This window comes from Hippichthys cyanospilos, chromosome 2 (genome assembly GCF_059441005.1).
Source record: "Hippichthys cyanospilos isolate Australia breed blue-spotted pipefish chromosome 2, RoL_Hcya_1.0, whole genome shotgun sequence".
NCBI lineage: Eukaryota > Metazoa > Chordata > Actinopteri > Syngnathiformes > Syngnathidae > Hippichthys > Hippichthys cyanospilos.
Window position 1 is genome coordinate 34,178,047 of NC_142370.1, and position 26,095 is coordinate 34,204,141.

At 37.9% G+C, this 26,095-nt stretch overlaps 1 protein-coding gene across 5 annotated transcripts in view; it reads right to left on the reverse strand.

Annotated features, from left to right (window-relative positions):
- Positions 1-26,095, reverse strand: part of agrn (agrin) — a 294,106-nt gene that overhangs the window by 10,477 nt on the left and 257,534 nt on the right. For all 5 annotated transcript variants that reach the window (XM_088403131.1, XM_088403140.1, XM_088403158.1 and 2 more), the window contains 6 exons: positions 22,187-22,277; positions 20,876-21,040; positions 20,685-20,796; positions 13,458-13,574; positions 11,499-11,682; positions 9,176-9,266 (listed from right to left, as the gene is read on the reverse strand). In XM_088403131.1, coding sequence (XP_088259257.1) covers positions 9,176-9,266; positions 11,499-11,682; positions 13,458-13,574; positions 20,685-20,796; positions 20,876-21,040; positions 22,187-22,277 — 760 coding nt within the window. The remainder of the gene's footprint in view (positions 1-9,175; positions 9,267-11,498; positions 11,683-13,457; positions 13,575-20,684; positions 20,797-20,875; positions 21,041-22,186; positions 22,278-26,095) is intronic.

Sequence of the window (26,095 nt, forward strand, 5' to 3'; positions counted from 1 at the left end):
GCTGATGATAAGATGCTATCCTGAAGAGGCGCCGCATGGAACGGGCAAGTGTGCGCTCACAATTACCATACTCATATGTAAAGAAAAAAAAAAAAGGCCAGCTTGTGTTCTTTATGTTTCCCCAAGCGGGACAACAATGGATTTCGTCCCGCCTACCATTTGCTGGCGCGTGTGTTCCTACGTTCAATTTTGTGTGCGTGCCATCAATCAGCATCTGTGCAATTGTTGGCGCATCTGGCACGCGGCTATAATCCACCTTCCTCAAAGGGTATTTAAACACAAAGACAAGGTGAGGACAACAAACAACCGGAGGCGCATGGATGAAAACAGCAACAGGAGCAAAGAGCGGGGCATGAAAGATTACACGAGACGGACCGCGTGGCACGGGAGTCAGCGGGGAAAATAGAGAGGTTTTGGGGGGGTGGTTGGACATGCAGGAATGCAAAGGGCTACACCATAAAGAGCAAGGATGCATTGGAAAATAATCATGTCGTTCACCTCAGCAGAAGATTTTTTGACATTTCTTTTTGTTAGCATGATGTGTTTTCACAAAAGCAGGCTTATGCCACGGGTATAAATTTTGAATTATAGACCAAATCACGAATTTTCAGTGTAAACTTTGGGATTTCGACAAAATTAACGCCCTTAAAGGGACAGTGTGTAAGATTTAGACCGTTTTTTTTTATTAAAAAGGAATAAATGAAAGAAAAACTTGCAAATGAATGTGTTCTTAATGACCAACAGTATGCTTTAAATATAATCAAAGGGGTAGTTATCATGAAATGATATTACATGGGGGGTGGCACTTCTCCGGAGGCGGCCATGTTTGTTACAGCTACGGACAATGGTAAATGCAGCACCTGCAGCACCTCCTGCTGCCCGTCATAAAAAAAAATAAATAAAAAAAAACGCTCTAAATCTTACGCAATATCCCTTTGAGGTCCCAACTTTCATTTCTCTGCAGCCAAAAGGTTCAAATCGGATTTGAAGTCGATGGAAATAATTAGCAGAAATGAGAAAAGTGAATGAGTCAAAAGAGTTTTTCACTAAATCAGGGATTTCAACTTGGCAACATTCTCCATCTATTATATATAATTTTAAAAATAATTAAGTGTAGCATTAGACTATATCAATATCTCAAATTTTATTTTCGGAGGTATCAGCCTGATTTATTGAAAACGCTTTACATATCTTTAACCCTCCAATTTGTCTAAAGGGCCGATATCATGGTATTTGAAGTCTTCCATAAAATAAGCTTTCCACAATTCAAAATATGCTTATATATGATATATAAGCAGCGCACCCTCGAAAACGTCATTCTAAAGTCAACCGCCACAACGAAACACTAACAGAAAAGCTAACGTTGTAGCGACGGTAATTGGAGTCAGGGACGGAGAGAATGAAGGCGGAAACTGACAGGAAAATGAACTGGAGTTGCCAACAAAGCGAAAGACGTGTCAAGAGAGCGCACACAGCAACACCCGTTCCTCCGATCAAATTGTTCCCCTCGGGAAACGACGACTTCATAACAATAGTTCCACCCGCAGGTAAATGATGTCAAACAAACGTTGATTGTCCGACTGTGTGCTGTCAAACACGTTTTCTACGTTTTCTACAGTAAAACTTATAAATGAAATGTTGCTCTTCAATTGTCTGACTCGGCGCAAAATCTTTTCTCTGAAAACAAAAGAATGCGAATGTCTCTTTGGATAAGGTGGGGGTGTATTTACTCTTGCATGGGCACTACGGGAAGGCCGAAGAGGTGATACGATGGCCTGTTATTGTCCGTCAAAACAACACTTTTAGGGGGTGTTTGGATTGACATTTTAAGCGACATTGTTAAAAAACCCAAAAAGTAGAATTTCCATGATATAGGCCCTTTCAAAATACGTCCCAAATGTAAAGCGCACCCGTTAGCCGGATTTGCTGAGGTTAACAGAAACACCAAGAAAAATGAATGATTTCATAGTATCACACAGAGAAAAAAAACCACACAAAACAAATAAAGCTCAGCGAATCGTCTTCTGGCAAACGCTCAAAGAGCTTACGGGGACCAATAAATCTCCATCCGAGCAGCCTGTCACTGATAAGTTCAAGGTTATTAAGCGAGTTGAATATATCATGAATAAAACAACGGCGCACAGGCGAGATTTGGAAATCTCATATATACTGCGGACTTCCCAGCGTGGTACTGTGTCGTGGCCTCTGTTTTTATAAACGGTTAGATTTGATCTACTTCCAACATGTGTTTGAATTTTCCGAAAGCGTCTACCTCAACAGCCTTTTCCCGAATTCGACTCTAGATGGCGGCAGAGTGCAAAATATAGCACGGGCCTGATGGGAGCTTCTCCATCCAGTTCTGTGCCGCTTGATATCTTGAAGCCGATGTGAGAAGATGATTAAAAGATTTAAAAAAAAACCCAAAAGATTATAACAATGCTGCATCCATGGAGGGAGATTCCGCCCGGTTTGTCTCAGAAGGAGGATGAGAAAGAAGAGACTGCACGTCTTAAAGCTTTCAGAAACTCACCTCTGCTCAGATGGGGTCTCCACAGACTCAGGGCTTCAGGGAGGGTGGGTGGGGGTAGGTGGGGTAAGGGGGGGCGAGGAGAAAGTCAACGGCATGCAACGTAAGCGGACAGGACAGCAGGACAAGGGGAAGCAGGGCTGATGTGAAAACCTGGGGCAGGGTGATATGGCCCCAAAAAAAATCAAATCTCCGTTTTATTCAATCACTCCGGCCGATAAGACGTTTAATTTAACCGTTGGAGTATTATGTGACAAATTATGAAAATCCATTTGATTTTTTTATGATATCATAAACGAATCGATGGGATAAAATACTCGAGGGAGCTGAAATTTCCAGCAGATGATTGAAACGTAAAATTTCCAAACGCAAGGACACTTGTATGCGATTGCAGTTGGGCGTGCGAGTTTTTGTGTACGAAAACGATCATTGTCCAAATTTTGGACCATATAAAAGCATTATAATTACAATTTTTGAGGTGCATTTTGATAGGATTTATGACATTGATTTTCCTGCGATTTTTGCAACGTTCGGTTGAGCGGCGGTCAAACTACGTCCGCAAACGGAAAATTCTTTGTTGATTTGTGTTTCACCTCAAGACACTAGGTGGCGGTCCACACCAGTTAATGGTAATGTCTTCAAGAGCCGTCATCACGTGACAGAACATACCATTTTTTCATTTTTTTGTGGGTATTAATAAAGTTTACCTACATAAGCATTATTCGTAAATAATCTTAATTATTACACTTTTAAAAGCATTTACAAAATTAGGAAAAAAAATGCAATGTGGAATAGTTTCCAAAGTGTGTGCACAAGGGTTAATGGAAATAAATCAACAAACGTTTATTGAAGGGTTTTAAAAAAATTCGGAAGAAAATATTCGGACAAAAATAATGAACACCGATCAGTTTTAATGTAACCTTAACATCCGTAGCTTGTACAGACCTTTTAAGGATAAGTCCATTTATTTTGCGATTTTAGCCGGTAAAAAGTTATTGTTTTGTCAATAATAACGAAAAACACATTTTTCTACTTGCTGCCGACAAAAACACGATATCGCCTAGACTGAAGGCTCAGGTATCGACCTATCATGGTTCAACGTTTGGTCATGTGACATTCATAAGGTGAATCGTGACTGATTGGATGTTAACTGAAAAGTGTGTCTTACATTTGGGAAATTACGGTAATTATTTCTTAAAAATCGAGTTTATCGTAACCTTAACCCTAACCCTGTGGCACATTTTCCGCTACCTGTAATCATGGAGGACCCATTGGGCCCAAATGTCCATCCCTTAGTGCCTGAATGGCGCCCCAGGGCACCGCTATTGGATCAAAGCGTCTAATGTGCCAAAACGCCCTGGGAACAAGCGTTTTTTTTGTTGTCGTTTTTTTTTTCGAGAAAACATCAAAGCAAAGCGTATTCACGCTCAAAAAGCTCATTCAGCCAGCAGCCAATTTCCTGAACACAACTACTGGATACTAGAAATGAGGCAAGTATGCCACAGAGTAGCATCAATTAACTTGAGCGGTGAATGAGACGCGCTGGTCACGTTAAAAAAAAAAAAAAATGGGGCCAAGTGCCACAGCAGCGGGGAGTCATGGCCGCATATGATTTGTCATTGAAATAATGGGCCCCGAGCCAAATGGACCAAAGCTTTTAGATCGTGGCAAAGCCATCAAAGGATGCGGCGGGCGGGCGGGCGGGCGGGCGCCGCCATTAACCCCCACGCGAACGAACGTTCGACTTTGCCCCCTCCCCGAGCGCTTAATGGCCTCTGTGAGAAATGCATTCGTTTCCGTTACAAAATCAAATCAAGCCGCATCGATCCGGGCACCTGCGGAGCGTTTCGCCGCCGCTCTTTGCCAAATGTGACATCCGTTCGACTTTTGACGGCGTGGCCCCGGGGAGCCGCCGTTAAGCCAGATTGATGCCCGTGGATAAACACCGTGAGAGCTCTCAACTCAAGGGCGGGGGGGGGGGGGGGATATATCTGTGATTAACATGTTGCTGACTCTATCTATGGCATCGGTGTCAAACATGCGGCCCGCGGGCCAAATCTGGCCCGCGAGGAGGTTTGATTCGGTCCGCGAGAAAAAATGACCGTAAATCACCAAAAATAGGACACACCTGTGAATAGGACACACATTTTAATGTTCCATGTTAGTTAAGTGCGACGTGCGTTCTATACAAGATAGGTATTTTATGAACGAATGGAGAAAAAGATAAGAAATACGTCGAATAATTTCATGCATTTTAAGTAATGTTATATTGGGATATAAAGGGGAACAAAAAGGAACTTGTAATCCTAGATTCATCGATAGTTTTAATACAGTGGACCCCCCGCCATATGAAATTTATCCGTTCCGGAGTTGGGATCATGAGGCGAAATCGTCATATGGCGGGCAATAAAAAGCTAAGCTAATTAGCTAATGCGTATAAAACCCCAGATAAAAACATCAACATCTTAAAAAACTGGTAACAAAATAGAATAGAAAGTGCTACTTACAGTATATATAATATACCTGTATACAATTAAATATGATAAATAAAAAAATATATATGAAGAAAAAATTAAATGTTATTTACTTTGCATTACGTTTACTTGAGCTATTTACAGAGATAATCCCTAGCAAGTGTAGCCTAGCCTAGCTTAGCCTAGCCTAGCTTCTTCATATTTCTTGATTATCTCCAGCTTCGTTTCCAAACTAATCATCTTCATAGTTCTCGCTTTAATGTCAATAGCAGTCTAGGGACTCGTGGCTAACCAATTCAAGTTTGAAATAAGCGCTAAAATTCACAATAAATACCATATTGTAAGCACTCACACCGATCAAGTATTTAGCAGGTCGGTATCTTAGAGACGCTGACCAATATCAGTCCAGCATCTTAGTCACGTTGTAGCACCGGCATTTTGAGAACAATTGGAGCAATTACCTAAAAACGCCTGAAGAGGGAGGCAAAACAACATAACCACAGCCAACCCCAAAGGTCTTGACAGTATTGATGCCGTAAAGCGGGAAAAATGCCGTAAAGAGGGGATGAAAATCTGTATTCCACTTCGTAACGTGAAAAAAAACGTAAGCCAGTGACGCCCTGAAGAGGGAGGCAAAACGACATAACCACAGCCAACCCCAAAGGTCTTGACAGTTATTGATGCCGTAAAGCGGGAAAAATGCCGTAAAGAGGGGATGAAAATCTGTATTCCACTTCGTAACGTGAAAAAAAAACATAAGCCAGAGACGCCGTAACCGGGGGTCCACTGTATATATTCGACAACGATGTGTTGACAGTTGACTGCTGCTTTTTTTGCTGGGAATTGGGACCGGGCCGGCATGCATGGCAAAAATCTACATGAGTGACACTAATATATACAGTTTATTTTACCCGTGAGTTCGGGTTCGAGACGTTGACGATACATTCTCTTCCCTGTGCCTTCCGAGATAAAATAATTATATAATAACCTCTGACCTATATCCTGCCGGGTCAATCATTTTTCCTCATTCGAGATGTTTTGGCAAAAACAAAAGAATGAAACGAAGAACGTAGCACATTTTTCCTAAAGGGCTTACTTACCGGGCTAATGATCAGGAATAATAAAGCGCCAGAAACTAGCTCGGTATCTTGCTCTTTTTTTTAAGTGGGGCTCTCCTTCATGGTTCATATTCCAGCCATTCAGCGCAAAAATAAAAAAAAATGCATGGCAATTCATTTTGGATACGAACCATGCATAAAATATTGCGCATTTTCAATAAAGCGATTCAATTTCTCTGGGGTGCGGGCACAATGCTTATCATGCACGCGTTCATGCTTCCCTTTGCATTGTGGGAGGTCGAGGGGAACGGAAAGGATCTAATGACACTGCAAAATGTCTTGGGGGAAAAAAAAAAATGGCAAACTGAAATGTGAAGTTGAAGTGAATGAATATTGGCCATACAGGGCTGGGCCATAAGGATCGGAATGAAATTCACCCTTTTATTGAAACAAGTTTATTGGAAGAAATAAACCACAATTTTTTTCTGATTAATTAAAAAAATGTGTACAAAAACAATTAGGAGTGATTTAAAAACAGTTTTAAGATAAATTTAATGCTTGTAGCATGTGCAAAACTTGCTTAAAGGGACAATCTATTTGTTTTGACATTTTAAGTAAAAACTTAATTATTTGTCTAAAATTACCTTGATAACTCAATTACTTATTATTATATCATATTATATTGTATTACATTATATTATTATATTATACAATATATTATTATGTCACATGATATTATATTGTGTTATATTATATTATATTGTATTATATTATTATACAATATTTTATTATATTATATTTTTGGATTATTTTATTCAATATGTATCAATCATAGCAGTACTACCAATTTTGCTGTATACTCGTTGTACAATGACAATAAAAACATTCTGTTCTATTTTTATGTTCAAATTAATACTTTTAAGACATTTTTTGACTTATTGTCGCCTGAAAATGACATCAACTGTGCTCAGAGCTCACGTAACGACAAATCATGGCTCGCTTGCTGGTCATGTGACTTTCATCTAATGACCAGCGATTGCTTGGTTGCACAAGCAATGCCATTTTGTCATGACAGCATGTGGAAAATGCATTATTAATTGCACGTAAAAACTAATTTAGCTATCAAATTACTCATTCAATGCCAAACACGTAATTTCACGTTTTTTTTTTAATAGTCCTAGATTCTTACTTTTTAATGTCTAAAAGAGTTCATTATAGACCATATATATATATATATATATATATATATATATATATATATATATATATATATATATATATATATATATATATATATATTTTTTTTTTTTTTTGTTTTTTTTTTTTTTTGTGACCATTGCCATTTTTCATACGGAAAATTATCATTTCTATTTATTGCCCAGCCCTCTGGCCATGTACAGTTGTAACGGTTACTGTCCGCATGAAAATGAAAAGATGAGCGGACGTCATTTATTAGTGTCTTCAGTGATGTCAATTATCCCAAAATGGCCGCTTTTATTGCTGTTAGTCGGCTTGATTCGAAGCTGGGTCATTTCCCACTGAGACGTATCGTCTACTTACTCTGGGATCTCATTGGTCAGTTGGCTTAGGCGGAAAAGGAAAGACAGTGAGGGACATTTCATGTGAGAACACACACACACACACACACAGAAGAAGTCAAGACGCAGTGGACAAGGCACAAGACAGACAGTGTTTTTGGGAGCGCGTTCCGTTATTCGGGTTACGCGGTGACATACGCGGAGCAATTCGTTCCGGCTCCCGACATTGTTTGGAATCATGCCCGTGGCAAACGGCTCCGGAATCGTACTCATGTCAAGCACGTAGCCCGAAGGGACGAAAAGCTTTTGTTTTCGTCTTCTTGTGTAATACCTCCTCCTACAAAGCGCTTTTTACGCCGATGTCATCAGCGTAATGGCTTTGTAAAATGCCATTATGCAAAAAGACTTCCATGGGGGCAACACTTTGATTGTTGAAGGTTTTGGCAATTAGTGAACTTGCGTTAAAAGAAGGACGATTAGCTAGCTGCTCGTAGGCCCGAAGCGCGTGAGCTGACGATACCATCAAGCGTGTCATCGCAGCTCCGCGGGGCCGGGGCGTCATTATTTCATCCGTGCGACAATTAACTCATTCCATCCCAAAGACAGATTTTTACGATTAGGTGTCAAGGCGTTCGATCCCAGCTACTTATTTATATACCGGGTACTCATTTGTTTGTTTTTCTTAGTTTTTTTTCCAGTGTTAGGCTAAAGACGTGTCTACAAATTGGGTGGTAACAACTCAGTCAATCCCAAAGATGCAGTTTAATTTTTTAACTCATTCAATGCCAGGGACGTATTTTCACGTTTTTTTTTTGTTTTTTGTTTTTTTGGAGTCTGGACGTTCAATCAAAAAAAATAAATAAAAACATGCCTTAGGGATTAAATGAGTTAAGAGTTATGTAATAAATCAAATACCAAAGTAGTTGATTACCTTCTGTTGTTAAATACTAAAGTAATTGATCTCTCTAAGTACTAAAAGGACTAAAGTAATTTCTCACTTTAGATACTTAAGCACTAAAGTAATCAATTACTCCTACTTTAAAGTAAACAATTAATTTAGGTCATTTAGTGGGTAATTAAGTACCTAAGTCATTACATCAGTACTTTTAGTACCTAATTGATTAGTATTAAAAGACAAAGAGTAATTAATTACTTTAGTGATTTTGCACATTGAATGTTGGACTGACTTAATGGATGAAGTACCAAAGTAATTCATTACTTTCTGTTTTAAATCCTTAAGTAATCGATCACTCTAAGTACTAAAAGGAGTAATTTCTCACGGTCAATTACTTAAGGTATTTAAGCACTCAAGTAATAAATTACTTCTTACATTAAGGTCATCAATTACTTTAGGTCATTGAGAAGGTCATTAAGTACTTGAGTAATTGATTTCTAAAGTACCTAAGTGATTACTTGAGTGCTTTTAGAACCTAATGGATGAGTTTAGTACTAAAAGACAAAACATAACATCAATTACTTTGATTAATAGCGAAACACGTCTAAACACGTCTTTGGGATTGAATGGGTTCAGATGGAAGTGTCGCGTGGAAGCCAAGGAGACGTCGTCCTCCTCCTTACCTCCTGGTGACGGCGTTGTGGTATTCGATGAACGTCCGCCCGTCAAAGGCGATGGCCTCCGTCTCGGTCCCGGCAGACTTCTCATAAATGGCTGTGAAGGAAAAGATTTTGAGTGCTCGCGGCGATCAATAATAGTCATGGGAGCCCACACGGGAGTCCTGCTGCATTTTTAATTAACGTAAAAGGGACAGACGGCCACGTGCGCAAGGTTAATGGCAGAGGGGAGGAAAGTTTCGCCAAGGCTAGGTACGCACTGCGGGGCTTCATGCTCAATTCCGATGTTTTTGTGAAAGCTGATTTTTTTTTTTGTGAGCTCGTTCTAAACAAATGCGACCCGTATGTGACCTGTGTGTGAATGCTTGATGGCCCAAAGTCAAAAGTCAAAGTCTTTGTGTCCACCTGTCCTTGGGAACCCGCCCCCTTGTGTTAATCAATCATCTCTCTGTACCAATTGTCTCTTGTCCAGGTGTTACTTGTTTTGGCTACAATCGTCATGTCTTTTGTCCTAGTGACTTCCTGTCCTTTTTTCCTGCGTCCTCAACCATTTATCGTCCATCCGTTATCTAATGCTGCTTATCCCCACAAGGGTCGCTAGCTAGCTAGTGCCTATCTCAGCTGATTTTGAGCACTAGGCGGGGGATACCCTGAACTGATTGCCAGCCGACTGCAGGGCATACAGAGACGAACACACGTCCAATCACACCTAAGGACAATTCAGTATGTTCACCTGCCATGCATGTTTTGGGAGAGAACCCACGCGGGCTCGGGGAGAACATGAAAACTCCACACAGCAGGCTGGATTCGAACCGGGGTCCCTTAACTACTTGGCGGACATACTAACCAGCACTCCACCAAACCGCCTAATTAAATGGATTAAAAGATGGACTTCCTGCCTCTGAGCTTCCCTGCATTTGGGTCCACAGTCCCAAACTCATGTGATGGAAAGCGTGACCCTCTACAATAAAATCCTTACCTCAAATCATGAGAAAAAAGTTGTAGGTTAAATTATATTGAGGAAAGGAAGGGTGAGGTTTTTGGCCATGGCGTTTTGGGCAGTGCCTGCAACGTCACTCTCGCTTGCTAAGAGATTCGAGCAAAGGGACAGAGACAGAGACCAAACACTTCGCTGTCCCCTCCTCGAGTTGTCTTCGCTTCGTCCGCTGTTGTTTCGGTTTTTCCGGTCTGCCGTTTTGGGCAAAAAGGGACATAGGGGCAAAAAAAAGTCGTAATCGGGTCAGGCCGCAGCGTGAACTTCGCCTAGGATACACGGAGCCGCGTCCCATTTCAAGTTGTCAGCCAGACGCGATGAAAGGTACATGGAGTCATCTGTTGGACGAGTGCCAGATGATTCACGCCATCATTTCCTAAAGTGCTACTTTAGTTTAAGATCAAAGAACAATAATACCGGCTGGTAAGAATGAACTACATGTAATACTGCTATATTATGACCCGCCTTTGCAAAGCTCTACATGTTAAAAGGGATCAAAGCTTGTAACATTTAAATGGACTTTCATTCTCCATTAATCTCAACGTTATTAGCTCGACTACACTTATCATTCGGCTTGCTCTTGACAACATTTACAAATGTTAAGCACTAGAGTTCGTCCATCACTTTTTGAAATTATTTTCTCGACAGAGCTAGTGCTGGGGTGTAAGTCAAACGAATTTGATTCATTTGAAAAAAATTGAAGATGAGCTAAATGGTGAAATCAATGTTTTGCAAGAATGTTGGACGGATGCTATCCAACACATGTTAACAATTGGTACTAACAACTTTGTTGTGGCAGTTGACAACTGCATACAGAGGAACAAAGCTCGGAAATAAACCTACTACAAAAAACTTGGAAAACTGACTCGGAGGAACCCTAAAACTCACAGAACTCATTGACGGAACAATCCCATGCTGCCAACCCCGACAATGACGTGACGGGAACTGAAACAGGAAACTAAATACACTCAAAACTGACGAGAAAAACACGGAAAACCTGGGCATGACACAATAGGAGCAGGGAGCTGATTGGCAGGCACAACGGAAGTAGGTTAACACATGAAAACCCCGCAGCTCGAAAAAACAATAAAAAAAACAACAAAAGTCGAAACAGAAACGAACAGAAAACCCGATACAACCCACGGACCACAAACATCAACAGAACATAACAAAAACCGATGAAAATCATCCAGAATGGCTGAAATCGAGATTCTATTTTCTTCCATTTTGCCCTGCCCTACTTCAGAGCACATTAAAATAGACGTCACATTCTTGTGCAAAACTACTACTACTAATTTCACAGAGTCGGGTTGTGAAAGGCAAAATGTTACTTACTGTTCTGACAGTGCCCCCCAGAGTATCCGGTGAGGCACACGCACTCATAAGAGTCCAGTTGGGGGTTGCAGCGGCCCCCATTGTGGCAGGGCTCCCGGGAACATGCGTGCTCCTGGAACATGGCCAGATTCTGGGAGCGCAGGGCGTTCTCTTCTCGGAGGATGGGCGTGCCCATCAAAATGATCTATTGCGAAAAAATGGAATCCAGTTAGGTCGGTTACTACCAAGAAAAATGGAGTTATGCGAGGGGAGAGTTAAAATTCGTTGACAAATTCATAAAGTATGCTATAAGTCACGTGATATTTTTATAAACCGGACCCTGACAAATTATTTTCTGAATTCCGTTTTGTATTTATTCAAAGCTACTGAAATGATTAATTACGAAGAGTTACATTTGATTCATATTTACTCAACAGCAATCATAGTGAAAACTGATTAATAATATTACTCGCCTCATTCAAATGGATTAATTGTGATTTTTTTTTTGTTCTTTCTTTCTTTGGTATCACTGTGCTAGGTAATCACTTGATATTTTTTGGGCCCGTACGAACATTAAACACTTATTAGTTGTCAAATTGTCACTTTATTTATGGCGCTGCTCATTTGCATGCCGTTCGCTTAATAATAGAATGCGTATTTTGAAGTCCCTTTTTGTTCTTCCTCAGATCTTTCCCCAGTCACTTCCTGTTTTTTTTTCCGTTTTTGTTTGATTTGAAATCATTCCCTTTTCTCGCTTTCCAGTAAAACGACAAAAATAGCCCGGCAGAACAAAGGCAGGATGTTACCGTTAGCATAAACTTGTCATTAATTCTCTGGTACAAAGTTTCCCTTGACACTGTGGAAAATCACAAGCTAAGTGTGGCGTTTGTCTTACGCGGCCACTGGAGGCAAATTCATTATGGAGAAATGCCGTTGAGTCCTCGCCGTGATGTCGACGCCACACACACTTTGTCTTGCATGTATGACAATTGTCATTTACGGCGCCAGTGGATGGTTATCCTTCGTGCAATTTTACATTAAAATCATCTTTTCCACCAAATCAAAGTGGATATATAGTGATGATTTGTTATTTATCATTTATTTTTTTTATAGCTTTGGGGGGGGCACAGGGAATAAACTGTGCTACAATAAGAATTTTCACATATATATATATATATATATATATATATATATATATATATATATATATATATATATATATATATATATATATATATATATATATTTATACAAAATGCCAATATATAATAATAATACTAAGGCAATTACTTATAAAACTTATAACGCTAATAAAAGTGAAAAAAAAAAATTATATATAAATATATATATATATATATATATATATATATATATATATATATATATATATATATATATATATATATATATATATATATATATATATATATATGTGTTTTTTTTTGTAATAATTCAGGCACTTTGATGCACCTGGTTATTTTTTTCTCTTTTAGCCTAAGCTGTAACCCGTATAAAGACTGTAAAAAATATATTACTTTCTTTTTGTGAAGGTTAAAAATGTTTAGGTATTTACAGGGTTAGGTATAGGTTTACAGGGTTTACAAGGTTTACATTTCATTTAATAGTCAGCGTGTCAAGTGCAGGGGGGGGGGTGTGTTCTGTTTCCTACGGGGGTTTTGGCTAAATATAATTGAGAAGCACTGAATTATAGCAAGTAAGAAAAAAATATCATTCAGTCTTTAGAGCAGTTTCACGGTTTGCAGGCTTGCTGGTGCCTATCCCAGTTTGCACATATATATATATATATATATATATATATATATATATATATATATATATATATATATATATATATATATATATATATATATATATATATATATATATATATATATATATATACATACATATATATACATATATATATATATCTTGCCAGCATTAGAAAAAACCAATCAGTCTTTGGGAAAACCAGCTTACCTTTTGGATGGTTCCCTTAAAGCCTTCCTTGAGCGCGGCGCTCCGCGCAAGTCGACTATAGTCGGGGGCCCCGCCAACAAAGAGAGACTCTTTGAGATTCAGGTCCACGTGGAGGTTCTGATGAGACAGGACAAATGGCTTTCAAAGCAAGACAAAATAACCAGTCCAAAAACGTCCCCAGATTGCTTGAAAAGGTAATTTGTTTTTGCAGCGTTGTTCTCTTCGGGACAGGATGCTTTATGGACTCATATGTTTTGTAGTCCCCTGAGCCTGAAATAAGTTGCATCCTTTTAGTTGATATATATAAAAGAGGAGATTAATGCAGCACATTTGCACATATGCCACAGTAATAAATAGATTCTGCCGTTAAAATGATCCATATTCGTTGTGGAGCCCGCCGAGGCTATAACCGCACTTCCTCGCCCTCAACGTGCATCAGCGCCGTTGATGTATTACAACATAATTAATTTCTATGCCTGCTGAGAGGGTGCTCAATTATCTTCTAGATGGGAGGCATTAAAAGCAAGCACGAAAGACAAACGTCCTGCGAGATCAATGTCTCTTAAAGACATTCAAACCAGAACGGAGCTAAGGAGACTGCGCGCCTAACGCGGATCAACGCTCTCAATTATTGTTAACCTCCAAGGCTCAAAGTGTGTATGTGTGTGTATGTACGTGTGTGTATATATATATATATATATATATATATATATATATATATATATATATATATATATATATATATATATATATATATATATATATATATATATAAATGCCAATATATAATAATAATACTAAGGCAACTACTTATAAAACTTGTAAAATTATTCTAATAAAAAAAAATGCCAATATATTACATATATATATATATATATAAATGCCAATATATAATAATAATACTAAGGCAATTACTATTATATATTTAATTATATATTATTAATTATTAATAATTATTATTATTATTAATTATATATATTTAATTATATATTTTTTAGAGGACAAATGTTATTTACTGTAGCAATATATGTATTTATTTGAGTTTATTATTATTATTTATAAGTATCAAGCCTTGAAGCTTTAGTCATATTCCGCTTTATTATTCCTGATTTATTATTATAAATTGACCAAAACAATCATGAATATCATTTTGGCCATAATCAGAAAATATAAGCCTTTTCCAGTTAAGGCACAGCGAAGTAAAACGGAGAAGGTTTGCGTATTCCTGAAATTGACTTTCTAAAGCCAAAAGGTTCTGCACAAACGTAAGGAAAAAAAACAATGTTTATCCTAAGTGGGACACTAATTGCCAGTGGAACAACACGGAGTTAATTGCTGGAAAAAATGATGGGGGAGGGCAAAAAAAAAAACAACAAAAAAAAAACCAGGCATCGCGAATTGCAAGCCGGCTTTTATTTGGGCAGGGCTTTGGCGCGCAGGGGGCAGAAACGCTTGGCTAAATCCGTAATTGTGTTGCTGCGTCCAACAGAAAGCTATCGGGGGCTTCGGCCAAGGTGCGAGGGAGCGCCTTGGCTCCGCTACGCCTCGCTCGTCGGTCGCCGCAGGACCGCAATGGTGCAGAGCCTCAAATTGGGTTACGCGATGTCCACACACACAATTCAATACAATATGAATGAGGAATATTAAATCAATTTGGAGGTTGTTTTATGCCAGCTATAAATAAAATGTATTGTGTTGTATGGTGTTTACAATAAAGTAGTGCTTTGCTTTCCATGAATTCATGCATTTGGAGTGTCTAATATATGTTGTTATATTTCATTAACAAATGTAATAATAATATTAAAATATATTTAAAATATTTTGTAATTATATTTACAGTATGTACATACATAAATATGAAGTGAAAAATATTTTAAATATACACACAATTTAATACCTATATCATTGTTGTCATATTTAATTAATAAATGTAATAATAATAACAATAATAGAAATATATTTGAATATTTAAAAAAAAATATATAGTAAAAATTATTTTAAATATACACACAATTTAATACAGCATGAATTATGAATATTAAATCTATATAGAGATTTTTTTGCGAGCTATAAATAAAATGTATTGTGTTGTACAGTGTTTACAATAAAGTAATACTTTGCTTTCTATGAATTAATGCATTTGGCATGTCCACTTTACCTATGTTATATTTCATAAATACATGTTATAATAATAATAAAAATATATTAAAAATATTTTTTACTATATATATATATATATATATATATATATATATATATATATATATATATATATATATATATATATATATATATACACACACACGCACACAAGCACACACACAAAAAATGGTAAAATGACATCTTTGGTAACATTATTTTTCATAGACAGCTAATACCTAAAAATACATTTTCAGTTGCCGCCAACTGAAATGACATCATGTGGTGGAAGCTTCGGGTGATCATGCGTCGGAATGTCACATGACCAACAGGTGATCCATAATTGGTCAGTCAGGATCTTCCGGAACGATTGAAGAAAATTGTGATTTTATTTTTTGGCCAAGCCTTTCTGTAAATATCTTAGATTTTTTTTTTAGGTTTACACATCTTGTATTTGAGATATTAAAATATTGTACGCTTTAACCACGGTGGACTTTTCCTGAGTTGTGAGATTCGATGGAGTGTTTGCTGAAGTTTGACTGTGCGTTTGGGCCGTTTTTGCGGCTGAAGGCGGACTTGTAATCGAACGGAGGGCTTCTTTCTACTCACTAAGAATCCGACTTTTCGCTCCTCGGTACATCCGCGGTCTGGGCGCGTCCGTTTTTCAATGTCTCCGGAGCGCCGGCAGCTGCGCGGGCCTCGGCGATATCCCCGCCTACGCCGAGCTAATGAAGACGTTTGTTGCCGCTTAAAAACAATGGCCGGCAACACCATGGCTGCCGCCGCTTGGTTTTTCCCTCCCACCTTCACACCCCATCCGCCCCCGCAGCAGATGGACTGAGGTGAAAGCCAAAGTGTGTTTTTTTTATTTTTTTTATAGCGCTCAGTGTGTGCGCGCAGGCTTATGAAATGACAGGTTTTTCGACAAAGCTGCCCACCGCTCTGCAGAAATTGTTTGTTTTTTTTTTCCTATTATTTTGAGAGGTGGGAGTGAGAGGACATAGTGAATGGCTGAAAATGAAACACGGGCTAAGGTGTGACTTGTCTCATTACCTTGCGTGATTTCTTATATCCAGACGGCATATCATGGAGAAAGAAAACACAACATAGGGAGGAATAAAGTTATTAGAAGACGGGTAGGGGTGCATTGTGAAACATGCAGGAACATGCACACATTAAGCGCCTTCATGCACTCTGGCTAAACACATGCTTCAAGTTTAGCATTTTTTTTTACCCCCCTGGTGTTGATTTTGACACTATTTGTACCATTGATCTTAACGCGTGTAATAAACACTATGACCCTAAAAATAACTGTAGAGCAGGGGTGTCAAACACATTTTTATTTTGGGCCGCATTATAGTGAGTTTCTGTCAGAGGGCCGGAATGACTGTGAATTCAAATACATTTTAAGTGTGTTGATCACACATTTACCAAGATTTGATATCAGAAGCCGGCAAAAACTGTTCAAAAGAGTTTTGGAGACAGATAATGTTTGTTTTTCTTCCCCCAAATTTTTAAAAGTTAAAGACAACTTGCAATTTTGGTATTTTAGTCAGAAACCTGAAGTCAAATCAGCATTTCAAGGGCCACAAAAAGCGAGGTGGCGGACCGGATCTGGCCCCCGGGCCTTGACTTTGACACCTGTGCTGTAGAGGGTCTACACAGGTTGAAAACAGCTCCATGCGTTCATTCCTAAATGCTCACAAATGCGATTTATTTGATTGTAAAGTTTACAATCGGGATCCGTATGACCATCGAGCTCGAGGGATTAAGAGTTACCGAATCTTTTTGGCACGAGTACACAAGTAGCCCGCAGATCTCTTTAAAAGAGATGGGACCAGATACGAATGCCACGAGATCAAACGTATCATGAAACGGAGTCCACCAGAACGAGACCAGTTGAGATTTTTGGCGAAATTTTGGACATATATACCGGCAGTCCTGCACTGTATTGGCGCTACGCTGTTTCGACTTTACGATGCCTGAGTCTCGTCCGCCATTTTGTCTCTAGTAGCCCACCAGTGTAAAATGTAGAATATCCTCTCCGTTTTTACCTGCCTTTATCATACCAAAAAAGGACGTAGAATCTTCCAGCGATTCTGGTTCAACCAAGAGGAAAGGCATTACGATACAAACCTAGCTGAATGTCATCAAAAGGTCGGAGGAAGGCAAAGTGCTTTTGAATAGTTATTTAGATATTTAAGGGGTATTTAAGGGTTTATTCCAAATTATGCGGAAATTTGGTGTGGGAATGGAACTCCTTTGTAACCTGAGGACTGTCTATAATGTCTAATGAATTTTACAGATTTTAAAATTGTTCTTTTTATTGAACAGGCTAGAAATATGTAAACATATGGAGATAAAATGTATTTTTCTTATCTGTCAATATTCAGCATCCTTATTTTCGACTACAAAATGAAAATATCGCTGAAGCAGCTGTCACTATTGAGAATTTAGGTATTCATATATATATATATATATATATATATATATATATATATATATATATATATACAGTATATAAATATAGGGGACCAAATCACACATTTACACTTAAATATGAATGACCAATTTTTTTTTTTTACATAAATACTGTAATGTGCTTTAAAGAGACTGTGAAAATGTCATACATTTCCATTGCAATAAACCTTCCTTTGTTCAAATCTAGAGCACCATCTAGAGGAGAATAAAAATGTCACAAGTGCTTCATGGGGCTTCATTTTTCCATCACAAATACAGTACAGTGAAAACTCGGGTTACGGCGTCCCTGGCTTCTAAGTTTATTGAGTACTAGGTAAAACTACGTTTTTTTCGTCCCCTCTTTACGGCATTTTCCCCGCTTTACAGCATCAACAACACTTCCAAAATTCTAATTTGGCGGTCGTGCATATGACTTTGAGTTTTCCTTTTTTTTTTTACATCGTGATGGCCCAAGGCTTTTACGCAGTCCAGTCCAGTACTTTGCATGACAAAATTGCATCATTAAACACCTTAAGACCTCGCCTGAGCTGTAAAACGCATGCAGACAAACAAGCAAGTATCAACCCAGCGCATGCACTTGAAAACTACAATGAATACTTTTCCAATGAGCAGGCGCAAAGAAGAGAAAGGATGAAAAGCGGTGGATACGAAAGAGTGAAAAGTGGCCCTCAATCGGCCTCATTTAAGGCCGTGCGAGCGCCAAGTGAAAGGTGAACAAAAAGGTTGTTATTTCTTCAGTCCGCGCCTTTGAAAGTACGCGTTTCATCATGCCGCCAGCCCGAGCTGTCCTTGGTACGATGAACACTCCCAGCATGCCATATATCCACAATATAAATAAATAAATCCATTCCAGCATACATTCAATTTGAAGAGTGGCGTCACTGGGCTCTTAAGCTTTTTTTTTTCAACTAGTTTCAGCTCATCCTTACAGTCCCAAAAGACTTTTTTTTTTTGCTTTTCTCCCCCTTATTTTATGATGATTTTTTTTTTTTTTTTTTGCAGCTACTGCAGGAGCGTAAGACGCAATTACCATATGGATGATGAAAGAAGTCGGCGGCAGGGAAGCAGCCGAGAGGAAAATTCGCCGTGTTGATTGTGAGGAGATGACGGGAGTTAACAGAATGCATGTTCACAATCACAAAATTACAGCATTTAATGTAATTGGACGGCTGATCAGGCGAAAAGCCGGCTTGAAAGTGCGCACCTGCTCGCTTGGACTAAAGACTTTCCTGATGCTGCTATCTGTCTCTTCTTGCTGTGTCTGACTTCATAAAAATGAGGGTGCACCCCCGAGGCTGTTTTTCTTTGGGGTGTCAGAGTTACCTCAGCGAAATGAAAGGCTGCCGAAAAAAAAAAGAATTACAGGATTCCCAGAATCAAGACGGCTTGTCAAAAATGTCCCCCGATATCTGCGGCTCTACCGCTAACTTTGATGGATGTCAGGCTCTGACGTTTTTTTTTTTTTTTTTTTAAGCAAAAAGCCATGGGGGATGGTTTTCATCGTGGGTTTCATTAAAAAAGAAAAAAAAATCACATCAGCCGGGATGCTGACAAGAAACTTAAAAAACTCATATTATTCCCTAAGCGGGACACATCTACACATTGGACAGAAAATGATCATAAACCTTATAATGGTTCCTCTAGGATTTTTTTATACTGCGGGGTAGGGCTGCACGATTATGGCCAAAATAATAATCAAGATTACTTTGATCTATATTTTAATCACCGTTATTAATCACAATTATTTATCATGTTTGATCATATATGTCCATTTATCGCCCTTCTTTTATATAAACAAGGTTTCAAGGCTTGATACTGACAAAAAATAATAATAAACTAAAACAAATAATTAAAGTAAATCATAATTTAAGGAAATTCACCCAAGACACGGCAAAAATTTGGCACACAGGGCAACACAGCTAACTTAGTTGCTGAGTGCAAACCAATAGGAAAAAAATGAAACCAAGCACGTTCTTTACTTTTATGCAGTTAAAATGTCATTTTCTGTCATTTCAAACCGAATTTATTCCAATTTTGGGTCTCAATTGACAGCTACCACTGTATACTGTATATTAGGAATCTGGTGAGAAACCCAACGCCATTTCACTCTGGTAAATAATATATTACGGTGAGAAAAGCAACTTAACCAACTTGGCACTCTTTCACCATCATCTAGCATAATGTGTATGGTATCGACACAAAGCTCCGCTTTTACGATCCGCTGGACTCACGTTGCTAGCGCAAACGGTTCACACGGAAGAAGTACATTGCTAGCGCAAAGGGTTCAAGAGTTACGGTGATTCGAAAAACGTGTTATTTCCGATCAGCTCCGATAGCCGCGTAGCTTAAAGTTCAGTAGCTCTCAATGGTACCTAGCTAAACTAACTGATTGGGAGCATTTCACCACTTTTTATTTTTTCGCAGGGTTGAGAAAAGCACGAGAAGATCGCAAGCACAGAATGGATGAAAATTCTTCTTAATGACGTTAGAGGAGCAGTCGATGGAACAAGAACAGGAAGTAGGCCACAAGCATGGCAAAGCATGGCGCAAGGGCTCAAAAGCTCAGCATGCTAAAAGCAAGACAAGATTAGCGGAATAGGCATTTACCGGCGCCTCTCCTCGAACGGCGTCCTTCTTGTTCACCATGATCTCGCCTTTGCGATTGGAGCGCTCCAAGTTGACGGTGTGCCACACGTTGAGCCTGATCGGTTCTTTACTCCTGGATCACCAACAAGCGACGATTTAATCATTCGCGGTGCGATGAGAGACCCTTAATGCCAGTGTCGTTTTATGCTAACCTGATGGTAGCGGGCCCCTTGCCAAGGTCATAGCGGAACTCCAAAATGCCCTCGTTGAGAGACAGAGAGATGAAATCTCCTTTTCCGTCAGATTTTTGCCCATTGTAGAAGATCAGGCCGTTGGAGTCGTTGGCCATGAGAACCACCGTCATGCTGACTTTTTGGCTGCACACAAAGCAAATGAGAAAGGTCAAACATTAGGTCGAGGCCGATAACTCGGACCAGGGTTTATCATGGTGTTTAAAAGTCAAGGTTTCAATAACCGTGAATACTTAACCCTTATGTAATATTTTGACCATTTTTGGATTATTTTCTTACACGTTACTCTTGCAGTATTCTCGCCAAGGAATGGAACAGTCCATGTTGAACTTAGGCATGGAGGAAATTTCAGCTCCCTAACATCTTCTTCTTTCAATGCTTTCTTTTGCTAAGTACTCTTTCAGTGCCAAGCGTTATTGGAAAAGTAAACCTCTAGATCATAGTTGTCAAACTCCAGTCCTCGAAGGCCGGTATCCTGCAGGTTTTCTGGTTTTCTCTTCTAAACAAACCTGCTTAGAACAATTTTCAAGCTCCCTCAGAGCTTACTAATGAGCTAATCATTTGAATCAGGTGTGTCGAGAAGAGAAAACCGGAAAACCTGCAGGATACCGGCCCTCGAGGACTGGAGTTTGACAAGCGCTCTAGAGTCTAGAGCGCTTGTATATTTAGCATTTTCACTCATCTTTAAAGGACGACAAAATATTGTGTGCTATTTCAAATATGGGTACCATCAAATGAAAGATTGACTACAATTACTTACTTTGAATTGCATGTAGATAATAGCGCTGTTATAAGTGTGGAAACACTGCCATCTAATGGTGACAGTTATCACTAAAGTGCTCAATTGACTTTAATTAGGCAAGCATTAGTCAAGGGTGACAGCTCCTGTCCATAGAACATGTATTAGACCAGAATTTTATGATGTATTATTGTTATTACTATTTTAAAAGACGAGAATTCATCCATGGCCCTGAAAGAGTTAAAAAAAAAAAAAAACAAGAAGAATGTTCATTTATTTATTTATTTGTGCTGAACATGGCGCATATTTTTCCCTATGTACCAAATATTCAATATTTAAAAATATTTAAATATTTTCAAATTATATTTTCAAATGAAACGGAATCTAATATCGGGCAATGCCTCTCGAATATATAGAGTAGACGAACGAGGCGCTTTATTTGCAATTGCTTGAAATCAGAAGTACACAGTGGGGGGGTCCCGCAAATATAATAATGCAAAAAAGCAAACAAACAAACAAACAAAAAAACTCACCGCAGATCATGTCCGTAAAGATGCAATCCCTTCAGCTCCAGGTAAGAGTCTCCATTAAATAGCGGCATGTACGGCCCTGTCCTCTCAGCAACTACGAGCACAGAAAAACATCATGCAATAACAATTAACATCTCGGTGCCATTTTGTCACTTGCTGTTAACAGTCACAACCAATCACCTTTTCAATCTACAATCACCATTTGCAAACTGAATTGTGATTGGTCATTTCCGAACAACGGTGACGTCAATTTCGGTCGTCCCCAGAGATGGATAAAAACAGGGAGATTTTGTGGTTTCATTCTTTTAGCACACAAGTATTATTCAGGATGCTGTGTTTGAACTAGTACATAGACTATATTATTGTCTATATGTTTTTTTGTTTTTTTTACTCAACTTCCTGTTTAAAAGTTTGAGAAAGCGGCAAAAAGTAAGATCTAAGATTCATCGCCTTAAATCACGTGCAAAATCGCTCGTTAGATATTCTTCCATTTTTAACATTTATAGATTAGCATTGCTCGAGAATAGCAGTTGAGAATACAAAGCCACCTATAAAAAAAAAAGTCCAATAAGTTCATAAGCTCATCATTGTTATCACTATTGAAAGTAAAAATGCGAACCCTATTTGTATAGCTAAAATGAGCCTTTTCTCAAACCATTGTTAAGTTTTTAATTAAGTTCTAATTTTAATCTAGTTCAAATTCATTCTAATTCATTTAAATAATCTAATTATCTAATATAAAATCTAAAATATATTTATAAAATTATGTATTTTTATTTATTTATTTTGCTAGTATTTTTTAAATTGATTTTCTAAATTTAATAACTAATATATATATATATATATATATATTTATAAAATTATGTATTTTTATTTAATTATTTATTTTGTTAGTATTTTTTAAATTGATGTGTGTATATACGTACATATGTAGTAAAAAACATTTTAAATATACACATAATTTAATACATATACCATTGTTGTTATATTTAATTAATAAATGTAATAATAATAATAATAATAATAATAATAATAGAAATATATTTGAATATTTTGTAATATATATAGTAAAAATTATTTTAAATATACACACAATTTAATCCCTTTAATATCCCTATCCCCTATCCCTTTAATAAATAAATAATAATAAATAAATAATAAATAAATGTTATAATAATAATAATAATAATAAAAATAAATTAAACATATTTTTTACTATGGATGTTTTTTACTATATATATATATATATATATATATATATATATATATATATATATATATATATATATATATATATATATATATATATATATATATATTAAATAAATAGATAAAATAATGTTGCTTCAAACCATCTTGAAAAAAAGTACACCACTATATATACACTTTGAATTGCTGTAGTTACTACTTGTGATACACCTATCAGTTTATTTATATGCAATTGAATACAACAGGAAGATCCTTTCAAAAGAAATACATCGATATATGCTAGACACTTGGCACAAATCACGGAACCCCAGGGTAAGGTAAACATAACTTCTTCAGCGGCGTTAACAAGGAAGAACTAAACAAGACACAGCAGCCCGCTCAGGTGTCAGAGTCTAACAAACAAGCACAAAGAATGTCACCATTGGACTCTGGCAGCCTTTTTTTTTTCCAAGTATCTCTTCAGTACGTTCTGTTCGTCACCCAGACAGGGGAAGAAAAGGCGGAATTTGAAGTGGTTCGACATTAGCTAAGCAATCAAGCGCAACGGGAGCGTACGCGTTTGGGGATGTTCCTTTAAGCCGACGCGTCCACCGTGTGGAAAAAAATAAGCCACGCACACCTACAGTGTGATTCCAAACAGGCTGAAATTAGAAAGTGAGATGAGAGAGCTAATGAGATGTTTTTCCAAGGACTGAATCTTGATGACGCGCGCCACTTGGAACCATCACGGATAGAATTCATCTCTATTAATAGAGAATCGAGCTGCTTGGAAGGCAATTTTTGACAGTGGGGGAAGAAGATTTTCGTTTGTTTTTTTAACGAGAGGAAAATACTGTATTTAATGAGACTGAGTGGCAAGGAATGAAATCCAGATTGCATAAAAATGTTCCTCTGTATTTTGATCATGACACGAATGTCTTGACTTAAGAGTTTTTGGAAATATGAACGGTTATTCCGCCTCTTTTTTTGTCTTTGTTGGGCAAGCACAACCTTGTGATAAGAGCAATACAGTACAAAATGGTGGCAGTGAACTCAGTTAAATTGACTTCAAAACAAACTGCAGTTTGACAAATAATACGGCTGAGTGCTTTTGAAAAATAATAAAAGTGTTTGTTTTTTTTAAGTTCGCGTTGATACAAGCAGTTTTACAACTTGTTATGGAACAGATAATTAAACACAAACGGTTCAGGAATATACGGGTACCGTATTTCACCGAGTATAGGGAGGAGAAAGTAAACAGCGCTTATTTCTAGCCTTGTATCCTGGGTGCAAGTATTAGCCAAAACAAATGATGATAAATTTGTACAGTCATATTTATACAAACTCTGTTTTCAGTATGCACTATTTCTCTGAGTTCAGGTCCAGTTTTCTCGAACGTTGACTTATACCGCATAACAGACCATTTTTTTCCCCACGTATCCGTGTTTGAATAATATAAATTTAGCTGCAAAATAAGTAATATCATGTCATTTACAAGGCTTCAAATGATTATGTATACCGTATTTTCCGCACTATAAGGCGCACCGGATTATAAGGCGCAACCCCAATTAATGACATATTTTAAAACTTTTTCCATATACAAGTCGCACCTGATTATAAGGCGCACCCTCAAATAATGACCCATTTTAAAACTTTTCCCATAGATAAGGCTCACCGGATTATAAGGCGCACCCTCAATTAATGACACGTTTTAAAACTTTTCCCATATACAAGGCACACCGGATTATAAGGCGCACCCTCAATTAATGACCCATTTTAAAAGTTTTTCCAGATAAGGCTCACTGGATTATAAGGCGCAACCCCAATTAATGACATATTTTAAAACCTTTTCCATATACAAGGCTCACCGGATTATAAGGCGCACCCTCAAATAATGACCCATTTTAAAACTTTTCCCATAGATAAGGCTCACCGGATTATAAGGCGCACCCTCAATTAATGACACGTTTTAAAACTTTTCCCATATACAAGGCACACCGGATTATAAGGCGCACCCTCAATTAATGACCCATTTTCAAACTTTTTCCACATATAAGGCTCACCGGATTATAAGGCGCGCCCTCAGTTAATGAAATATTTTCAAACTTTTTCAATACAATATAGTAATACTCAAAGTAATAAGTCAAATAATAACTCTAAACTCTCAATAGCATAATAACTCGATATGAGCAACCTTGTTCAACTGTAAACACACAAAAGAAAGAGGTAAATCTTACTTTATCGCTTCTTTCCCCATCTACGAACCCCAATCTCAAAATACTGTATATAAGAACTAAGAACGAAGAACTAATCACACTTTCAGGCTTTGAAAAAGTAATCTTTCCACAAAATACAAAGATGTTACACAAATTCACTTTTATTTCCGTGAAAACCGCCCATCGATTTAACCGTGTTCTCATGGGCTTTGTTCAGCAGGCCCCCGCCGCCGCTTTATCTGCTAGCGCCCGTCGGGGGCTGACTGACGCCCCCATTAATCAAAGCGGTCAGGGAGGACTGATGCGATTATTCATCTCATTGATTCCCGTGTAAAAAATAAATAAAAATCACCTTTTGGAATGGGAGAGGCTCTCAGTGGGACGGCTTCGATTTTGCTTCAACTCCATCTATTTGATTTGATTCACCTGCTAACATGCACTATTCCTGTTTGCGGATTCCCTAATGGATTAAGATGCCAGAGTTCATGCTTATCTTTTCATTATAACG